The sequence below is a fragment of the Erithacus rubecula genome (genome assembly GCF_903797595.1).
Source record: "Erithacus rubecula genome assembly, chromosome: 2".
Taxonomy (NCBI): Eukaryota; Metazoa; Chordata; class Aves; order Passeriformes; family Muscicapidae; genus Erithacus; species Erithacus rubecula.
This window is the reverse complement of record NC_136685.1, coordinates 88,224,861-88,244,440: the sequence shown is the minus strand read 5'-3', so window position 1 is coordinate 88,244,440 and position 19,580 is coordinate 88,224,861. Positions and strand designations below refer to the sequence as shown.

The window sequence follows — 19,580 nt, the reverse complement described above, 5'->3', positions numbered from 1 at the left end:
TCCATTTTTATGGGGTGTTCTGAGGCAAATGGCTTAATATCTGTAAGAGAGAAAAATCCTTTCATCACATCTACTTGGAAAAGAATTTGAATTTTAAAAAAGAAATTACAAGTTTTCTGTGAATTTATTTGGAGCATTTGAAATATTTTAGTTAAAATGCAGAATAGGGATTCTTTAAATGAAAGTTACTTTTATCTACAAGAAATACTTGGATTGCTGTAACTATTTAAAAGATATTTGACTGAGAAGTTTCATAGTTAAAATATATATATGTAATCTTCTATGCAGTTTTGAGCCCAAAATAAAACAGGATTTTTTTTTTTTCTTCTTTTCTTTAGTTACTGAAATAAAACTTTCTTCTCCACTCCTCCACTCTCTACTAGGTTTCCCTTGCCACAGTGATATTTGTTTCCAGTCAGAAAGCTTTGTCCACAGAAATCAAAACTGTTATCAAACAGCAGCTTGAGAATGCCTCCAATGGATGGACAGCCTACAGGATAGCCAGGCAGGCTTCCAGGATGGTAAGTGAAAGTACCTGGAGAAAAATGATTTGCTGTGTTTGAAAGAATGCCAGGGATTTCTTTGAATTGGATAAGGGAATAAGGAAAATTGTAGGACTTGGGAGGAAGAAGTGAATGAGGGAAAAAAATAAAAATAATTTTCCTCGTTAATTCCTGGGAATGCAGATTCAGTTATATATCATTTGGGATACTCATCCCATCAAAATGTTTTTCTCCCTTGTGCTTTTGAAGTATTTGAGAAGGAAGTAAGTGGTGTCCTGGCACTTTCTTGAGCACATCTGTATTGTCTGATTGCTCTTCAGAATGTGAAGGTCATCCTGATGTATGGGTCTCTTTCTTCAGTGTGAATAAAGGAAGAAAAATGTACTGCTCCCCTTTTCCCTTCAGTAAATTCACAGTTGGGGTTAGAATTACACAGAAACCTTAGTATGAGATGCTGAGGTAAATTCCTGTGTTTTTTCCTCATCTTTTGGTATTATTTTGTATAAATAAATGCTATACTTTTTTACAGGCTGGTATTTCCATAAAGTAAGCACTTGTGCTTTTATTTATTGTTAGGATTGCCACAATCAAATAATTGGAAAAAGTTTCACTATCTCTGTTTTTAAGCTGTGAGTCATTCTGGAGATGTTCCTGTTTCCTTTATTTGTGTAAGCTTTGTAGAAATCCCCAGCTTTCTTTCACATCCCCTTTCAGAAACATTCTTGTCATTACAGGGCAACCACGACATGGCCAGAGAACTGTACCAGAGCCTGCTGACCCAAGTGGCTTCAGAGCACTTCTACTTCTGGCTGAACAGCCTGAAGGAGTTCTCCCATGCAGAGCAGTGCCTGACAGGCCTGCAGGAGGACAACTACAGCTCTGCTCTCTCCTGCATCGCTGAAGCTTTGAAATCCTACCACAAGGGAATAGCATCACTGACGGTCAGCACAGGGCTGATGTTTCTGGGGGCTGCAGCATGGCTCCTTGGGTTCTGCTCTTAGCTCTCTGAGAAGTTCTGAAATGTGTCTGATATCTGCCAGGCTCTGTTTGGTTCTCCTGTGCAGGCATCTTGGTTATAACACAATGCATCTTGAGAGAAAAGATCCTGTAACTCAGCCAAGTGTGATTAGCTAGATTTCTCTTTGCTTTTTCTTCTCCCTCTACCCCTCATTTCCTGCCTTGAGCAGATCATATGCAATGTGACAGGTCTTGTTTAATTAAAGTTACAGTGCTTACAATTTTCCACTCCTTGCTTTGGGTGAATAAAAGCTATTGTAATAGTCGAGCCTGGGAATTGGCCTGAATTGGCTTAAATTGGCTGCTGTCTTCTTGAAACATAGAGAAGGATTCAATGGTCTTCCTCCCTCCTGCTGAGTTCATGTTGCCTTCTATTTGACAATGTGATCTCATGGAATCCAAACAGCAAGCAAGTCAGAAGAGGGAAGGCATTCAGTTTCATCAAATCCAGTTGGTACCTGCTTTTATGCAAATACTTTCTGCTTCTCTGAAGTTGTAAAAATGCCAAGAAGCTGTGTGATATCTGTGAACATAAACAAAAAAAGGCATTAATGATTAGGGACCTTCAGTTCCTACTGTAAAGTTGCTTCTTAAGCAAAGATGATCCAGCCTCACACAATAATTTCTTTCATATTTTAGTTTCCATGAAAAAAGCTTTACATATAGTTTTCTTTATGCCTTTTCAGTGAAGCTGCTTTGTTCTTTTAGTTACTGGACAGTTAGGGTCATGACAATTCAGATATTAGTGTTTAATAAAGTACAGATATTACTGTTTATTAATGAAATGTCCCTGAATAAGCTGAGATGACATAAATCTCTACTTTTGTCTTCTGAAAGACCCATCTTTCCTGAGGTGTTTGTCTTGAGCCATTGGCTGAGTGAATAAGATTTTTAATTCAACACTTCAAGATTTCTCTAACATCTAGAAGACACTGAGAGGAGGACCTCATCTAATTAGGTGTTAATATTTAATACAGGCAGGAAAATAACTTGCTTAAATAGGCCATCCAGTAATTTAATTACCCCTTCTGTGGAGTTAGGAGCTTTTTTCTGTTGAAGGATTCTTGTCTTCATCTCTTCTGCTGATTTAAGTTCCTGCTGTACATAGTGCTTTTCTGGATGCAGTGCCCTCCTTATGAATGATTGTGGTCCAGAGGAGTAAGTACAGGTTTTGTAGGTTAGAGGGGAAGAAACTGGGTTTTACTGCTGCTTGTTGCTGACTTGTTGCATCACTCTGGACAATTTCCTAGTCATGCTGGAGTGTATCAGCTGTAAAAGGAGCCACTCACTGCTTGTCTGTAGAACTCAGCCTCTCCAAGGGGAGCAGAGTGCCATGAAATGCACGTGACAGCCCTGCTGCTGAAGGCTTTTGCTCTCTTCTCTCTGACTGGAGCTTTCCTGTTGCTGCTGTTTCAGTGCAGTGCATGACTCAGCACTGCTGGTACCACAGACCAGTGGTGCATGTGATGAGCCTTGTGCAGCTGCTGCACTTTGTAGCTGCAAAACAGTGTCAGTAAATCTCTTGCAGATGTTCAGCCAGCCCAGTTTAGCAACGATGAAATATTCAGACGGCGCCTTGTCTGAAAATTTCTCAATTCCTCCTTGATATACATAAAACTGTCTTGTACTGCAGAGTGTTCTTTCATGGGAGATAGTGCACTTGAGGAAAGAAGTCCCTCTGCTTTTTGGATGAGAGATTCTCCCTGTGGGAAAACAGGGACTTGTCAGGAAGCCTATTGACCACGGTCCCCATCTGTCTTGCTGTGTGCTTGGTTGTAGAGTTAGCAAAGGTTTTAATGGGTCCTGCTGTGTCTGGCACAGATCATGTGTCTCATTGGAGGCACTGGGTTTATTTTTCACTGCTGATAATCTAAAGAAGATACAAAACTTGAACAAATCACTTACACAGCCATAGGTTAAGTAGCAACAATTCCAAATATGTCAGTAGCAAGTGGTGGTGTTTGGAGAACTTGGCTGAACCAAAAAAATATTTCTGTCACTTCCAAAAAGAATTGTAACTCTTTTATTGTCCATGACAGGTAAGGTAAATTGTAGTATTAATGAGAAAAGTCTAGTCAAGTCAAATTTGTGCAACTAAAAATGTCTGGATTTTCTGGTATGATTACTCTGCTCTTTAAAAGCATGTGGTCTCTATACAGCAATTACAGTGCAGTGTAGCCCTCTTTCACAGAGGGTTTTCTGAAACAATCCTTGCAAAAGAAAATGAACAATTTCAGTTAAAAAGGGTTTGTTTTTTTGTCTTGGTTTTTTTTTTTTTTTTTGTGCCCTTGGAGAAGAAAAAGCAAAGTGATAGATAAGAGAGGCCTGATGGTTTAAATATGAAATAGTTTTATTATTTCAGTTGAAATCTAATTCAGTAGTTGAAACTGGTTGCAATGGGTTGATGTTTCCTCAGTTTAGTCAGTAGTGGACCAGTTCTCAGATGATGTGATGATTTGTGAGAAACCACTCAGCTGTTTTTCTGCCAGCAAAGAAATGGCTCTAAGTAAGGTTTTGGGATAGATTATAACTTCTTGCTTTAAAAAATGACCTGGTGAGGAATAAGAAGCTCTGGGGAAGCCAGGTATGAGTCTAAGAGAAAGTCCCAATGCTGCTTTGTTTTTGGAGAGGGGCTGTTCTTTTCAAAATCCAACAGTTTAAGAAAAGTAAGTAATGGATTTTTGGCTTAACAAGTACATCAAACCTTTAGTACTGCAGTTCACCCCCTCCTGGGTGTCCTAAGCTGTCACAGATACTTCTATAAGCTCTTAGGGAGCAAAGCTTCATGGAACTGCATTTTCTGAACAATAGCAGCTTGTGTACCCTCCTGGAATTCTGTTGTTTGCTGTTCTTAGTTATCACCAGACCGTGTCTCTTGCCTTCATCAAATGCAAGGTTCAGTGCCTTCATAGTGTTCCCATCCATTTCACAGTTCCAAAAAAATCACCCCTTCCTTTTGCTGTGGGTAATTTCAGCCAATTCTTTCTCCTCTGGCTGATGCAGAGAATTACTTTTTCAGTCCTTGTGTTTCTTGTTTGCCATTTAATTCAGTGTACTTTTTCTTAAGGTAAAGACTATCTGGCCTAATGTCATTTGAAGCCTAGCCCTTGGAAGGTTTGCCCTTGGAAAAAGAGGAAGTAGGTGCCCTAACAGTATTTTTACAGCTTAAGTGACATTTGTTACAAGGGTGACATGATTGGAATATGACTTAGTAATTATGTAACTTCTGTATCATTTATATTTAGTATGATTGGAATTGTGCAAGCCTGTTAAATGTAGTTTGAAAAAAACCAGCTTTTAGAATTGAACTTAAGGGTTCAGTTTTCTGATGGGACTGTTCAGTGGCACTGCAGTGTAATTTTATCATTTTTGCTTCTGACCTACTTTGCCAACATTCCTATTACTATGTTTCAGGCTGCTAGTACACCACTTAATCCTCTGAGCTTTCAGTGTGGATTTGTGAAACTCAGGATTGACCTTCTGCAAGCTTTTTCTCAACTTATTTGTACCTGCAACAGCCTAAAAACAAGTCCACCCCCAGCTATTGCCACAACGATTGCTATGACATCAGGAAATGAACTCCAGAGGTGTGGACGCATCTCCAACCAGGCACGTGCTCCCATTCCACTCTTGTGCAGTTTTGTTTGTGATTCTGGTTTGAATTTTGCTTCTCAGCCAAAATTTCTGGCAAAATAAATTCAAAGTACTTCTGAAGTAGGCTTTTTTTTGAATCATGGACTTTGGTTTTCACCTGTAGCTCTGAAAACAGCTGCCTGTAGCAGGCTGTGTTTTGAAGCTGAGTGTGCATGTGTGTTTTCTCCTCTGGTCATGCACATCTTCCAAGGACATGCATGCAGCAAGTCCCTTGGTACACTCAAACTTGCAGCAAGGCTTTTCACACCTTGCTTTGAAACACCTGAGACACTCTGAGTGCACTAAGGATGAACATATATACCTGAGGATGATTCTGGAGCTCCTTTTGCTGAGAGCTGCTGGCTGCCTTGGTACTGTACAGAACACCAAGCAATTTTGCTTCTAAATCCATGTAGTCTGCCAGAAGGAACCAATGGGTGATGATTGAAAAGACAGAGCAGTTTGATTTACAGTAGGGGATGGAGGAGGTTGTTGATGGAGTTTTTCCTTTTGCTTTGTTTTTAACCCAAGGAGATTTTGTTGGTGCAGGAAAAATACCTGTTTAATGTGTGGATAACAGTGTGTCACTTTGGTAATCTTGCTCTGAGTGAAGAAGCAAGAACTTTATAAATTTTTCTCCAATATGCCACCTTATTCCTTCAGTGTTGTATGTTACATGGTAGTGGTTTTCTGGATGTGAGGTTTTGTTTGTTTTGCTTTGCATTGTGTTTTTGCCTAGTAACATTGTCTCTGCAGATGAAACACTCAATGGAGGAATTCCGAAATTTGGCTACACGCTATGGAGATCTGTATCAGTCATCTTTTGATGCAGACTCAGCAACTCTAAGGAATGTAGAACTGTATCCTTTAAAAATCCTAGAGTTTGTCCACTTCTCATGTGGACAGCATGAAGCATACAACTCTTCTTTTCTTTGAAGACCGCCACAAAGTAATTTTGGAAGTTAATAACAGAAAAATTAGCTGTCAATTGCTTAAAACCTATTTGAAAATAAGTATTACCATATCATTGTTTGGAATTACTTGATAAACAATTTATGACACAAAAATTGGAGCAGCATATAACTTGGTATTTTCACAGTTCTTGCTCTTTGCTCAATAAATGAGTAATGACTGTTGATTACTTCACAGAAACAAGGAAAAGTGCCACTGAATACACTGCATTTCTTGCTTTAGGTGCCAACTTTGAAAGTCTTGTAACTCCTTAATATTAATATCAGACAACAGCAGAGCTGTCTGTTGATTTCTCATGCAATAGAAGCTCTGATTTTGGATCCAGAATCTGCAAAGTAGGTTTGATGGTTAACTGCATACTCCTTTTCTGCTTATTAATAAATCCTTGGAGCTTTAAACCAAGGAATTCAAGGAATGTTCAGAAAGTTTCTCAGAAGACCTTTCTAATTATATTCTGGGCAGGCTTGAGGGTCTGTTGCTGCTGTGCTGTACCTGGCAGATTGGGGGCTCTGTTTTGGGTTCTGCATTTCATACTGATTTTACTCTTGAGAGCCCTACACTGGACTTACCTTAAATATAGACTTGAACTTTTAATCTCTCCTTTAGCCACTTATTTTAATTTGTGTCATTGTGTCTTAGATCCCATATCTGTTGTTTGTACTTGTAGGTGCACCTTAGCTTCCTTCAAAGTTGTGAAAATACATGCACTAAATTAGTTCAAATTTTTAATATAAAGCTATCACCTCTGGCTCTTTTTCTAAATTTAAGTGAACTTAAATCCACTAGAAAACAATGTTGAAATACTGATGGATTGAATCACTGTTTGAAACTCCCAGGCTGAGATTAAAAGGAAAATACTGTGGATAAAATCTCAGTGATTTTATAGCTGGTAATAAAAGTGAACATCCTAAGTGACTGTAGTACTTACTATGAATTAAGCATTGCTTAGAAGGTGTATTAGTCAAATTTGTATGAAGCTGGGTGTCTACAAGATGGAATTCTATTCAAAGGAGAAGATTATAAACTTCAAGATTTAGTTTTAATTCTGACTGGCATTCTTGCTTTGTGTTGTGAAATTTTAATGACTGTTATAAACTCTGCAGGGTTAAATAAAGGCCAGGGGAAGTAAGTGTGCTGAGTATGTTAGACCTGTCACTGCTTCAACTGAGAGAGTGTGGACATGAAGTGGTGAATAAGTGGTAATTAAGAAAGGTTTCAATGTAATGGGCAAGTGTTATAGTGGAAAAATAACTTTTAAAACAGAGTAAACAGTTTGAAAGACATTTCTTAATGGATTTCATGCATGTCTGTTTGGTCATGTGTCTTCCAGGTTACAGTGAAGAAAGTTAGACATAATGCAAAATTTCATTTTTTTTTAGTTTCCAGGAATATAGCTCAAATGGAACAGCTCATGTTGAAAGTGAATATGAAAGAAGGATGATGTCTGTATTTAATCATGTACTAGAGGAGGTGGAATCCCTCAACAGGAAGTATGCTCCTGTGTCTTACTTGGCAAGTAACAGTTTTAAATGTATATTGTGTAGAGAAAGGGGCCAAAACCCCAGAACTCCATATATCTGTGGTTGGCAAGAAACTGGGAAGCATTCTCAGTTTCTTAACATTAATGATACAAATGGTCTCTACAGAGACACATTTGTTTAAAAATACTTCAGAAACCATTTTGCTAAAGCATCTTAGTGATAACCTTAGTGATCTGATTAAAAGCAAATATTTTTAAAATTCCCGTCCTAAGAGCACAGCAGATGCTGATAAGGTAACTACAAGTACTGTCAGTTCTCTGTCAGACCCCTCACATGCAAACTCTGGAGCACATTCTCCTCATGCTCTTGCTGAGAAGGAATTCTGCTCCCACACAGCAGCCCAGCTTTGGTCCCTGATCACTGTGCTTTGTGAGTGCAGCATTTCTCTTATCAGTGCATGTCATCAGAGAGCACAGCCTGCAGTGTGCTCAGTGCAAACAGTGAGCTGATAACACTCCCCTTTACAGGGCTGCTGGGTTTGGCTCTTACTGCTCATGAGCATCATAAAGCTGGAGTGCATGTTAGTGGGAACAAGGTAGTTTGTTTGTCATGGCTGGCATCTCTTTGTCCTGTTTCTAAATCCAACAGTCCTTACCAATTCCAAACAGAATCAAAGAGTAAATCATGTAAACCACAGCAAAGGTAAACCCTGTAAACTTAATTGTGGCTGGCTCCACACCAAGGCAGCTTGGTGACTTCAGTGGCATGGTGCAGCAGGAAAAGGAAGAGTAGACAAGAGGCTTAAAACTCAATTATGGCATTAAGTTGTGATAGATGCCAGTCTTTTTGCTTGGAGGGGAGTTGTTTTTTGAGAGTTTTTCTGTATGAGTGTTTCAAGCAGATCTTGTTCTGCCAACTCTAACACTAGGACTGGAAAGATTTCTATTTTTCTTTTGCTTGGCCTCCTTGTTTTTTTACAGAGCAGAATACCTCCTTCAATAGGGGCATAACATAAACAGAGAGGCTAAATGTAGTCACTGTCATCTTAGTGGCTGTAGTTCTGATTATATTAATATATTTTTGGACTTAAAGTGGAAATTCCTGCTGTTTCAGTATCTCACCTCAAGCACATGTCTCTTTCCTGTGTCATGAATGATATTTTTTTCTCAATTGTTTTGTCTTTTTTCTTGCAGCATACAGCTTGTCTGTGCAATGCTGTCATTGCCTTGTTGAAGGTGCCCCTTTCATTTCAAAGGTACTTTTTCCAAAAGTTGCAGTCTACAAGTATTAAGGTAAGTACTGCTCAAACATGGCCTCAAATTTCTCTTTAGAGATGCTTTACTTAATGAGAAAAGCTGTACTGAAAGCATAAAGCTTAAGGAGTTTTAGTGAAGATATATAACTGCAAATAGTGTTGGGGTTAATATGTTAGGATCAACTTGAATAGCAAGTATGTATGGTTGTTCAGAACCACTAGACTGTCACTTTGGCAAGTGGGATTCAGTTCTTTGATTGCAAAGCCTTAAAGATAAAATGTAGCTGGAATTTTTGTTGACTCTGAGTCTGCAAAGTTAAATAATTCTGGTCCTGGGAGGGCAGCTTTTATAGATTTGTATTGTTTCTTTTTCATTTTCCTTTAAAAAGCAGTGTTCACTCTCTTGGAAGAAAATTGTCCTATATATCAGCTCACTGACTAAGAATGACTATATATTACTATGGTCATGGTTTTTATTTTGTTTTACTCAAGTGCTCCTTTTTTCTGGGAAAAGTGAAAGCCTTAAGTTTTTTAATATTTACTCTTATTGCATTTTGCTCCTTTGCTCAGCTTAATACACTTGTGGTTATTCTGTGGAAGATTTTTTTCCACATCTTTTGAAGAAGTGAAGTAAATGAAACTGATACAAAGATAGTATCTGATATTGCTGATGGTTTTTATTAATTAATATAGTAATGAGTCTGATAATGTATATGTTTCCATTTGCTGGTTTTCCTACCCAGCCTCTCTTTGGAAATTTTTCTGTAAGAGGATGTCCTAGTTTCATCCTTGAATTTTGTTTGCTTTTCTGAAGGCTTATAATTCTACTTTGATCTGTTTACTTGTGTTCCAGCTTGCTCTATCCCCATCTCCAAGGAACCCAGCAGAGCCTATAGCAGTACAGAACAACCAGCAACTGGCCCTCAAGGTGGAAGGAGTGGTTCAGCACGGATCTAAACCGGGCCTGTTCCGGAAAATCCAATCTGTCTGTCTCAATGTCTCTTCAGTGCTGCAGAGCAAATCTGGACAAGACTATAAGGTGGGGATAGAACAGAGCCAGGAGGCTCTTAACCTTTTGTGCTGGGTTGTGCAGCTCTTTTGTTTGACTCTGAGTAGCAGAATTTCCACTGTGAGATAAATGGGTGGTTCTGTAATCCTTTCACTCCTGCCAGTTGACATTCAGGCACTGGCCACAGCCAAGCATAACTTGTGGAGGGCATCTGGGATTTTTAAGTCTGCAGTATGTCAATACCTTTTTGTAACAGCTCTTATTCCAAACAAAGAGGCTTTGTGATATTTAGAACTAGTCAGAAGGAATCTGCCTGACATGAGGAAAACTCAAGCTTAGTTTTTACATTATACAAAACTCCACAGGGAAAAGGCAAACAAGCCAGGAGTAAGATTGTCTACAATACAGTCTCTAGAATTTTTTACAGTAATTTTAAGGTTCTTTGGTTTTGTTTGTGGAAGTTGTGGGGACAGACTGTCCAAATCAAATGGCATCTGAGAAGACACATATTAAAGTCAACAGTTTTATCAAAGATTGCATGCTTGAGGTTTAGGTTCTGCTAACGTGTGTCTTGGGTTTCGGGGTTGGGTTTTTGTTAGTTTTGTTGTTTGGAGCTTTTGAGGAGGAATAGGAGAAAGTCAATGGTTTGTAAAAGCACGGGACTAGGAAGAGTGACATGTTTGACTCACATTACTTTGTGGAAAAGTAGAACCTTGGGTAGAAGACAACTTGTTAACTTGTCAAGCTACCTCAAGTATGCATATGTATTGGTTTAGGAAAACTGAGGACAGATTTTTCCTTTTTTCTCCCCTCTCCCTCAAGTAGAAAGCTGAAAACTTATTTTTGGTGGGTTTATGTACAATGGTGTTTTAACCCCCCATCTGTGTTCTCAGATTCCTATTGACAGCATGACCAATGAAATGGAGCAGAGGGTGGAACCCCACAACGACTACTTCAGCACTCAGTTCCTGTTAAACTTTGTGATCCTTGGCACCCACAACATCACCGTGGAGTCCTCTGTGATAGACTCAAATGGTATTGTCTGGAAAACTGGGCCCAAAACAACTATTTTTGTGAAGTCTCTGGAGGACCCATACTCTCAGCAGGTTCGCCTGCAGCAGCAGCAGGGCCAGCCTCCATCCCAGCAGCAGCAGCAGAGAACTGCCTACTCACGCTTCTGACTCCCAGGAGTGACTCTCCTGGTCAACTGGTGTTGAAGCTTTTCTTGGACACTTCTTTTTTTTTAATATTTTTGAAAGACTTTTTATTATAACCTTCTCCTAGAAAGTCTCAGATGCCCGTTTGTTGCTTTTTAAATTATCTGGGGTAAATATGAACTTGATTCAGCAGAGGCAGCTGTTCAAATTTGGAGTTGTGCTCTTACTGTAAGAACTTCTACCTGATCTCTAACTTCTGTTTACAAACCTGTTCCAGCAGGCTCCACAAACTACAATAGCAGGGGACACTAAGGGTTTGTTGGCTGGTACTTTCCATGCAGTTGTCTTTTGAAGCACATAGATTCTAATGTCAGGCTTACAGGACATTGGGAAACACTTCACTTTAGCTGGTTGTATCTTTTAATGTGAAGGAATTGGCAGGAATATCCAGAGATTATTTTTCTGACACTTTAATAGCAAGTTCCAGTATTTGACTGGTACATGTGTGTTATTACAATTCATCAACACTACTTAATGCATGCAGCTGAAAGAAAAAAAACTGCACTTCACTTGTGATACCCAGTCACTGCAGAGGAAGGAGAATGCTTGAGGCTTTGATATCTGGGGATTCTTGCAAGGGGCAGAGTTTTGCAGGTGGGAATAATCACTGTCTCAGATGGTATGGAAGATATTACCATGTTGTCTTAAAATTTTCATGCATCTGTATTTCTGAAGCCTTTAGGTTTGTTGGGGGGTTTTTATTTGCTTTTTTAAGAGGGGAATTAAAATGAATGACAGCTTGCAAGTTAACAGCTTTGTTTTTTAAAATATCAAAACTTTGTAATCTTAATTATTCTTTGACCAACTTGCTAAGCTTAGTTGTTAATTTTGCAAGACAACTTGAAATAGAATTTTGCCAATTGTAGAAATGGATCCAGAATAATTTTGGAAATATACTGCTTTGTACATAATTTTCACACTTCCTTTGTGATAGAAAAGGCTGAACTGTATCCAGACTCACAGGCAGTAGATCACATAACATGACCTTCACCTGGTGTTCATAAATAGTCTCTGCTTATCACTCTGTAGGAAAGCAGGACCCACTTGAGTGAGGGGGAGGAAGGATGGCACTTCTTTCATACTTCAGTTTGTTAATTCCTCTCATTGGAGCAGAATTTTTTATTGTTATCTTTTCAGCAAATTCCCATTATACTGTTATTTCTTCAATCTGATTTCATTTTAGAGCTGAGTGGAGTTTACAGATTTTGCTTGCTTCAAGTACAGCAAATATGATAATGAATTGATGTAAGCTGAGGCTTCTTTTGCATAGCAGGATGAAGAATTTTTTGCTGTGTTTTCCTATAGTAGTTCCTCTTGGCTTGAGACTATCAAAAAAAAAAAACCTAAACTGGAAGTGATGATTTTAGATGTCATATCTTGGTCAGGCTGTCATCCTAACTATAAATTGTAATTGGGATGCAAGGTTGAAACAGAAGACACAAAACTGATGAAAAGTTGAGCAGCATCCTCCTAAAATGATTTTCCTTTTGAGCATGAGACACAAAGTGCCACTGCCTTTCAAGCTGACTGAGGAAAGTGGTGTTTTCTGTCCCACTTCTGGGGTTCCATGCCTATAGTTTGGTGTGTGTGTGCACATGCAGCTGTGTGTGCACACAAGCATACAGGTACCTGTAGCTACATCTAGGTAGATGGTTCAGAAAGAGGTGATTTACCTGCTGTTGTGTATGCTGTCAGATTGAAGATCTGAACTCCTTGTGGTCAGTTGGGATTTTTCATTAAAGCCATAGATCAGTGTCTTTACCACAAAACCCTCTGTATTTTAATGTAAAAAAAAAAAAGAGACATAGAGGTCAAACAATTCTTTTTATCCTGCACAATGAATGTGTGTTTCTTGTTATTGACCAATATGTTGGTGGAAACCTTTGATGCTGTCATTCAAAACAAATCAGATATTACAAGATATTTCCATGCTGGGGAACAAACTCTTCTCATAAGTCATGTGATGTTCAGAGTGCACAGCTAAACTTAGGAGAAACCTAGGAGGAAAAAATCCAGCCTTATCCAGGGAAAGCCTGAGGTTTAACTGTCTGTGAGCTGGTGAGATTAACCCTACTTCAGCTGAAAAAAATGTTCCTTCTTTAAACACATCTGCTTGCCTGATCTGAGAGGCCTCTAGAACTCCAAGAACTTGTATCAATTTTAAAGCCAAGCAAATAATAATTGAAGCCTGAGAATCTGGATGTTAGGTATGGGAGATTGCAGGGGGGGGGGATAAATTGCAATTGCTACTTATTAGAAATTAGCTTATATAGGAAGGTGTCTTGCTGTACAAATACCTGTATTTCTAACAAACTCTGAAGAGGTTGCCATGCTGACTCATTTGCAGGTTAGTTACATGTGTGTGCTGATCAGGAAATGCCCTGGACTTATTAGTAAATTCTCCTTTTATGTAAGCACAGTGTTTTATGTTTTGTTGGATTTGTAGTGAGGTTATTTTTTTATGTGTGTGTTGCTTGTTTTCTAACATAGTGTATTTTTATTCCTAATACACTGGGAAATACAACTATCAAAGCATGGATTTTATGGCAAACAATGTCTCAAAATACCTGAAGAGAAGTGAAGAAGAGTGTTAAAGCAATATACAGAAAGCTGTTGTTGGAGCTATCAGCAGTGAATGTGACCCTTGACTCTTAGTGGAAGCAAGGAGGTCATTCTTCTTTGAGTCTTGCATTCAGTTTCTGGTGCTTGTACTTGAAGATGTGCAACAAAAATTTTGGAAAGCACTTCTAAACTTAAATCTCCTTGGTGTTTCTCAGTAAACAAAGTGCTATGCATAGCTATACACTGATAATGGAAGACAATTCAGATCTGTTTCACTTGCTGGCAGAAGAAAGAAAACATTCAGTGGCTAGACTTTGGTCCTGAGACAGCTGCTAAGAATTCAAAGAGAAGGGCTTATGCAGCAGCTATGTCATGATCTGTTCCTAATTATTGAGATGTGCTTTCAAATAGCTTGGATAAATTGTTGGGCTGAGCAGGAGATGACTGAATGAAGATGACTGGAGGTGCTGATGATATGTGCAGTTCAGCATTAAGACAATAGTTTTTGGTGCTTAGGCTCTATAATTTGACTGACTTCTCCACAGATGGTGTAGCCACTTACCCTCAAAGTACTTGCTACTCATATTCCTGTGAACATGTGCTCAGGCATGTGTGCAGAAAGTGTCATTTCTGGATTCCTGGCTGATCCCTTGCTGCAGGCAATGTGGAAGTGAATGCAGGGCAGGGAAGGAATGTCCGCTGTCAATTCTGCCTTCCCCTGGAATTTGGAGTGTAATCTCCTGCTAAGGTCGTTCAAGTGCATCTCAGAAGTGATTGCCAAAGTTGCCCTCATCGTGGGTATTCATGGAATCTTAGACTTCCTTTCCTGTTTTTTTTTGTCATTGGCTATGCCCTCATTTTACCCAAGGACTGATATTTCTTAATGCAGCTGAAGTTTTTTTTATTTTATAGTGGATATATTTTGATTTAAATCCTGAAACTGTATTTGCACAGGTCTAGAAGCAAGTTCAATGGTTCTTTAAACATATGCATAAATTTCTAAGAATTATTTTATTTAGTGATACTACACTTGAGTTAAAAACCCCATCAACCTGAAAGAATTTATAGGATTTGAAGGAATTTTGTTGAAAATATCTAGTGAGTGATATTCAGTGTGTGTGTGTGTATGCATATAGAGAAATAGAGATCTCATGCACACAGTATGGTGGCATCTTGCCTTCAGATTAGGTTCATTTCTTTTCTGGTTTGTTGTCTTTGCCTAAAGTGCTTGCTGTGTCCTTAGTCAGCATATTTACACACATGTCCTTTGAGCATCTTCCCTGAACAATCTGTTCCTTTTGTGACAGTGCAGGTGTACTCGGGTGTCTGCACTGTGCAAACCAAGAAGGCAGGGGGGGAAATAGAGGGTAGAGGGGGGGATTTAGGAGCCCTGCCAGCTCCCAAAGCAGTTCTGAGATGAGTAAAGCCCAAGAACTGGAAGTTCTCTCTGCTTGACTGCTGCAGTTCTGTGCCCAGCACTATGGGAACTGCTCTTGCTTCACACACGTGGGTGCCTCCAAGGACACAACCTGAGATGCTAAGCAAAACCAGACTTACCCAGAACCTTGGCATTTTCACCTCAGAGCACAGAGAGTGACTGAGACAAAAGAAATTAAAGGAAAACCAAGTGTTTCATGCTTTTCTAGCAAGGTGTGTTATGCAGTGTTGCAGTTACCCTCTCCCCCTGTGAATCTCTAAGCCAGGTGCTGTTTGTGTCACCAGGAAACAAGCCTATTTTAGTGACCCCTGGTAGTTCCTGAGTTGTTTGTACTCCAAGGAACATCTCCCTGCCAACAGCAGCTGCTCATACTCACTCCTGAAGTCACAGATGGCTGCATTTCAGTGAGCAGTCATCCCAGGTCTGCACTTCAGAAAGTTGCTCTACCCTGCTGATTGTCAGCTGAGAAATGGGAAGCATTTCTTTGTGTTGTTATTTGCTTTTAGGATAAAGTCTTTATCTCTTGCTTGCCCACCTCCAAGTGATGCTGTCAAAATTAAGGACAGCTTGGTTGTATATTAATGTAGTTTGCACTTAGCCTCAGCCTCATGATCCAAGGATCTTAGATAAGGTAAAAGCAGCACTCAGTGAATTTTGAGAGAAAAGTCATTCTGAGGTTAGGAAGAGCCTATTACAATGCCTTAAACACTTTAGTCTACTGGACACCTAACTGTAGTAAAAAGCTGATTTTTCTTTTTGTTAAAGCTAAACCAGTGACCCAGTGGAGCAGTCAAGGAGATACTGAAACTATTTTACTGTAGAGATAAAAAACTTAGGCCATTGCCACTTCACAGTCTTAAAAATCATCCTTTTTCCCTATAGGTAAGGAGTCTTATGTTCACATTCCCTCAGATATGATTGTGGAGTTCTCCAGAAGTCTTTTTAAACTTTGATTACTAAAAGTAAACCTTGTTTGGAAGGTTTTTTAAATGGGTATCAATGACTACAAAGTTCCAAGGAGGATAGGATAAAATAAGAGACTTGTGTGGGTTGGCTGATTTAAAATACCTTTGCTCAACAGTTTAAGTATGTGGCTTGCTGGCAATCCATTTTATAGAGCCCTTCCTTGCTTCCTAGGAGCTCTAAATTTAGGAATGCAGCTAATGTGAAATTAAGAGCTGTCCATGCTTAACACAGAGCTAACTATGGAGAAAACCCAAGGAGCAGCAGTTGAGCTGGAAGAGACTGTGATAAATATAAGCTGAGTGTGATGTGGATGGATGGACTCTGCCAAACATGGTGGGTGAATCTTCAGGATACAATTTCGTGCTTCACTTGACACCCTCTAGGTGTGTGGCAGTGCTGAAAAGGGACTCTTGTGCTTATTCCTGACTCCAACTTTGCTCTTTGGATCAGATCATGAGTTTATACCTTAAAACAGTTCCAGTTGGCTTGAGTGCTTCTTCAGCTGGTTTGTTTTGTCTGGCTATAGAGTGACTTGATCAGTGCAGTCAGTGCCAGAAAGGTGCTGGGGGAGAGTGTGGTGTATCCTGGAGGTAATGGTGAACTGCTGCACTGGCTGACTGTGCACCTGCAGTGTATTTCTGTATTTAACACGAGTCTGGAGGAAGTTGTGTGTTCATGGGCATGGACCATGGCTCTTCTGCAGAGGGCACTGCAGGAGCTCCCAGCCTTCCTGCCTGCTCTGAGTCACCATCCATGAGAGGGGAAGGAAGGAATGCCCTTTGGAGCAGTGGCTGGGGCCAAGCCTGAGTGAGTGTCAGTCTCTGCTCTGCAGCAGGTGAGGCATGCTCAAATATGCCCTGATCTGCCAGCAATGCATGTGGGCAGCAATTCACAGTGGTGAGAGGTGACAGCTTCTGACTCGCCTTGTTTCACAAGGTCCCAAGGTGGGCAGAGGTCTGATTTCACATATTGCAGTTTATACCAGTGATATTCTTACATAAACTCTTAAAAATTCTGGCTAAAGCTAGCCTTTTATCCCTTAGCCTGAAATCCATTGGCACTAGTTTCATAGGTACATGCTTGCAGAAACTGGTCTGTGCAAATGACAGTGTCCAAACCAGATTGCTGAGTGAAGTGGGTGGAGACCCCTCAGAGCTGGTCACCCACTTCAGTCACAGAGGAAATTTCAGGAGTTGTAACAATTAGCAAAAGATGTTTGACCTCTTCAGAAGGTCTGTCTCCCATTCCACAAGGGAGGAGCAAAAGCAATTGTAATTAATTAGGCTAATTATTGCTAGTCATCAGTGAAGCTGATATATGTAAGCAGTGAGCTGATCCTCCCTCCAATGTACAAACTCTAATAGTTTATTTCCTTTATCTGTCACCAGTAGTGAATTGATGTGGATGTTCACCCTTGCAGAGGAAAAGGTTTGCCTGACAGCTTTCTGTGCCATGTGAGAGAGATGCAGGAGACTTCCTTGTTTCTCCTGTTGTAAGGGTTTAAGTTTTAGTGTGGACCAAGTCTTCGTGAGTTGGGTAGGAATTTCTGAGAGCATTAATCCTGACTGCATCTGGGTACAAGCCACATCATAGATCCACTGGAGAGATTTGTATTTCTGTTAGCATGTGTAATCAAGAGCAAAAATATACACTGATTTTCATTAAAAAAATGAAATAAAAGGTGAAATAAACATTATTTTTGGCAGTAAAGATGAACCAGAAGAACAGCTTGAAGGCTGTATGTTTAGTTGTATTCCTGGTATTTCACCCTGACCCTAAAAAAAAAATCAGTCAGTTGTGTTGGTTTTGCTATTTAAAATGAAACAAAACCATATAACAACAATAACAACAACCTCCCAAATACCTAATTCTTTCTTCTTTTCTTCTGTTCAGAGTTTTAGGAATTCACTATGGTCATACAAACTATTGTTCTGTTTTGTGAAGGAATATTTTTTTCTTTTTGTATAGGAAAAAGGAGGACACAACCCCATGACTGTTAACTGTGTTGCAACGCTTCCAGTAGTTCAATTTGGCAAGATAACAAAACCAGTGCAGAACTTAAGAGGCAATTAATGCTTTTGAGAAAAAATATTTTTAAATGGGATGCTGATAAATCTTTTTTATTTTTTAATTGAACCTTTTTTCAACAAAAAACGGCGTTGCAGATCAGGTGCTCATGTTCAGGTCTGCTCTTTAGTGATGTGAGTGTACTAAATGGCAGATGGGAATGTTGATGATTCACTGAATATATTTATGTGTCAACACTACCTCACCAGAAAACAGTTTTCCCAGGGGATATGGAACTTAAAATTTGTTTTTGGTGAAGGCTGCTCTGTAGTACAAATACAGTGGGCTCGTGCTGTGAGAAGACAGATGGGAGAGCCCTCTGTGATGTATAATCACCTGAGAGGTGCCTTTCTGCTGCTCTTTGTGCTTTCTGGGCACTGCCCTTCCAGCCATGGCTAATAACAGCACTTACAGGCTGTGCTGGGTTTGGACATCCACTGCCAAGTCAGCCCCTGGTCACCTGTGATGTGGGTTTTCTGATTCCTGAGTTCTCACCTGTGTGTGACCACTTATCTCCTCCTGGCATAGATGAAAATATTCTCTGCTATGAAAAACTGCTGGGAGCTTGACATCCTCTTCCTGATGTAAATCTCTGACCACTTCCAGCGGCTCCAAGGCAGCCCAGGGAAAAGTTGGCATTGACCACCTCAAATACTCTGCTATGCAATCTGAATAAATTTGAAAAATGCCACTTTTAATCTCTTGAGCTTTTACTTTCTGCTGCTTCTCTACAATCATGACAACCATAAATCATGTTTAGCCTAATCTCATTCCTCATTTTTATTTTTAGTATATGACTCCAGGAAGTGTGGCTTAAAAAAAACAATTTAAAAAGGGCCAAGTGCTCAGTAAAATCTGTCTTTCCGAAAAAGAAAATTAAAAATCTGTCCTTCCAACAGTATTGTTGGACAATTCAGTTAGTTTTGGTTTGACCTTCAAATGTCCAGTCTTGCTGGGCTCTGCCTGACGTTTTGTCATTCAAGGAGTAAAGGATTATCAGCACAGGAATTTAACAGTGGTTTTACAAGCCAAGTGGCTGCCACTCCATCCTGTGGGTGGGACTTGGGCACCACTTGTGTGGCTTGCAGTTGACAAGAGTTGATGGCAAATTAGCTATTTAAAAATGTATCACTGTAATTATCACTTGTTTTATTTCCTCATCTCCGCCCTTTGGAAGAGATAAAAAACCCCAGCATCCTCTGGTTGTGCTCACAGAAATAATTACAAATAATAATGTTATTTACTTAGTACACTAGAGTATAGAATCCCTGAGATGACATGTGAATAAAAACATAACTCATTTTGTCCTTTATCTTTCCTTCAGGAAGACTTTGACCAGTGCTGTAGAGAGGCTGTGGAGTCTGTTAGTCACAGCAGTTTAGCTGTTTGGGCAGTGATTCATTTGTACCCATTCTTAGTTCTAGCTGTGGTGTTGATAATGAAAAGCTGACAGGCAGAGG

At 39.6% G+C, this 19,580-nt stretch overlaps 1 protein-coding gene and 1 long non-coding RNA gene across 4 annotated transcripts in view; one reads left to right on the top strand and one right to left on the bottom strand.

Annotated features, from left to right (window-relative positions):
* The window catches only part of INTS7 (integrator complex subunit 7), a 25,103-nt gene extending 11,789 nt beyond the window's left edge, over positions 1 to 13,314 (top strand). Inside the window, exons 12-21 of one of the 3 annotated variants that reach the window (XR_013777603.1) lie at positions 384 to 521; positions 1,238 to 1,444; positions 4,935 to 5,129; positions 5,910 to 6,013; positions 6,392 to 6,460; positions 7,505 to 7,637; positions 8,134 to 8,201; positions 8,800 to 8,898; positions 9,715 to 9,900; positions 10,764 to 13,314. Coding sequence is in view for 1 of the 3 variants with exons in the window: in XM_079332696.1 (XP_079188822.1) it covers positions 384 to 521; positions 1,238 to 1,444; positions 4,935 to 5,129; positions 5,910 to 6,013; positions 6,392 to 6,460; positions 7,505 to 7,637; positions 8,800 to 8,898; positions 9,715 to 9,900; positions 10,764 to 11,051 (1,419 nt within the window). In the remaining 2 variants the exon portion in view is untranslated. Of the gene's footprint in view, positions 1 to 383; positions 522 to 1,237; positions 1,445 to 4,934; positions 5,130 to 5,909; positions 6,014 to 6,391; positions 6,461 to 7,504; positions 7,638 to 8,133; positions 8,202 to 8,799; positions 8,899 to 9,714; positions 9,901 to 10,763 lie in introns of those variants that run through there. The other 2 variants (XM_079332696.1, XR_013777604.1) reach the window with 2 other exon arrangements.
* LOC306816392 overlaps positions 12,329 to 19,580 on the bottom strand; it is a 20,476-nt gene continuing 13,224 nt past the window's right edge. The window contains exon 5 of the long non-coding RNA XR_013777657.1: positions 12,329 to 12,412. This is a non-coding gene — a long non-coding RNA (uncharacterized lncRNA). The remainder of the gene's footprint in view (positions 12,413 to 19,580) is intronic.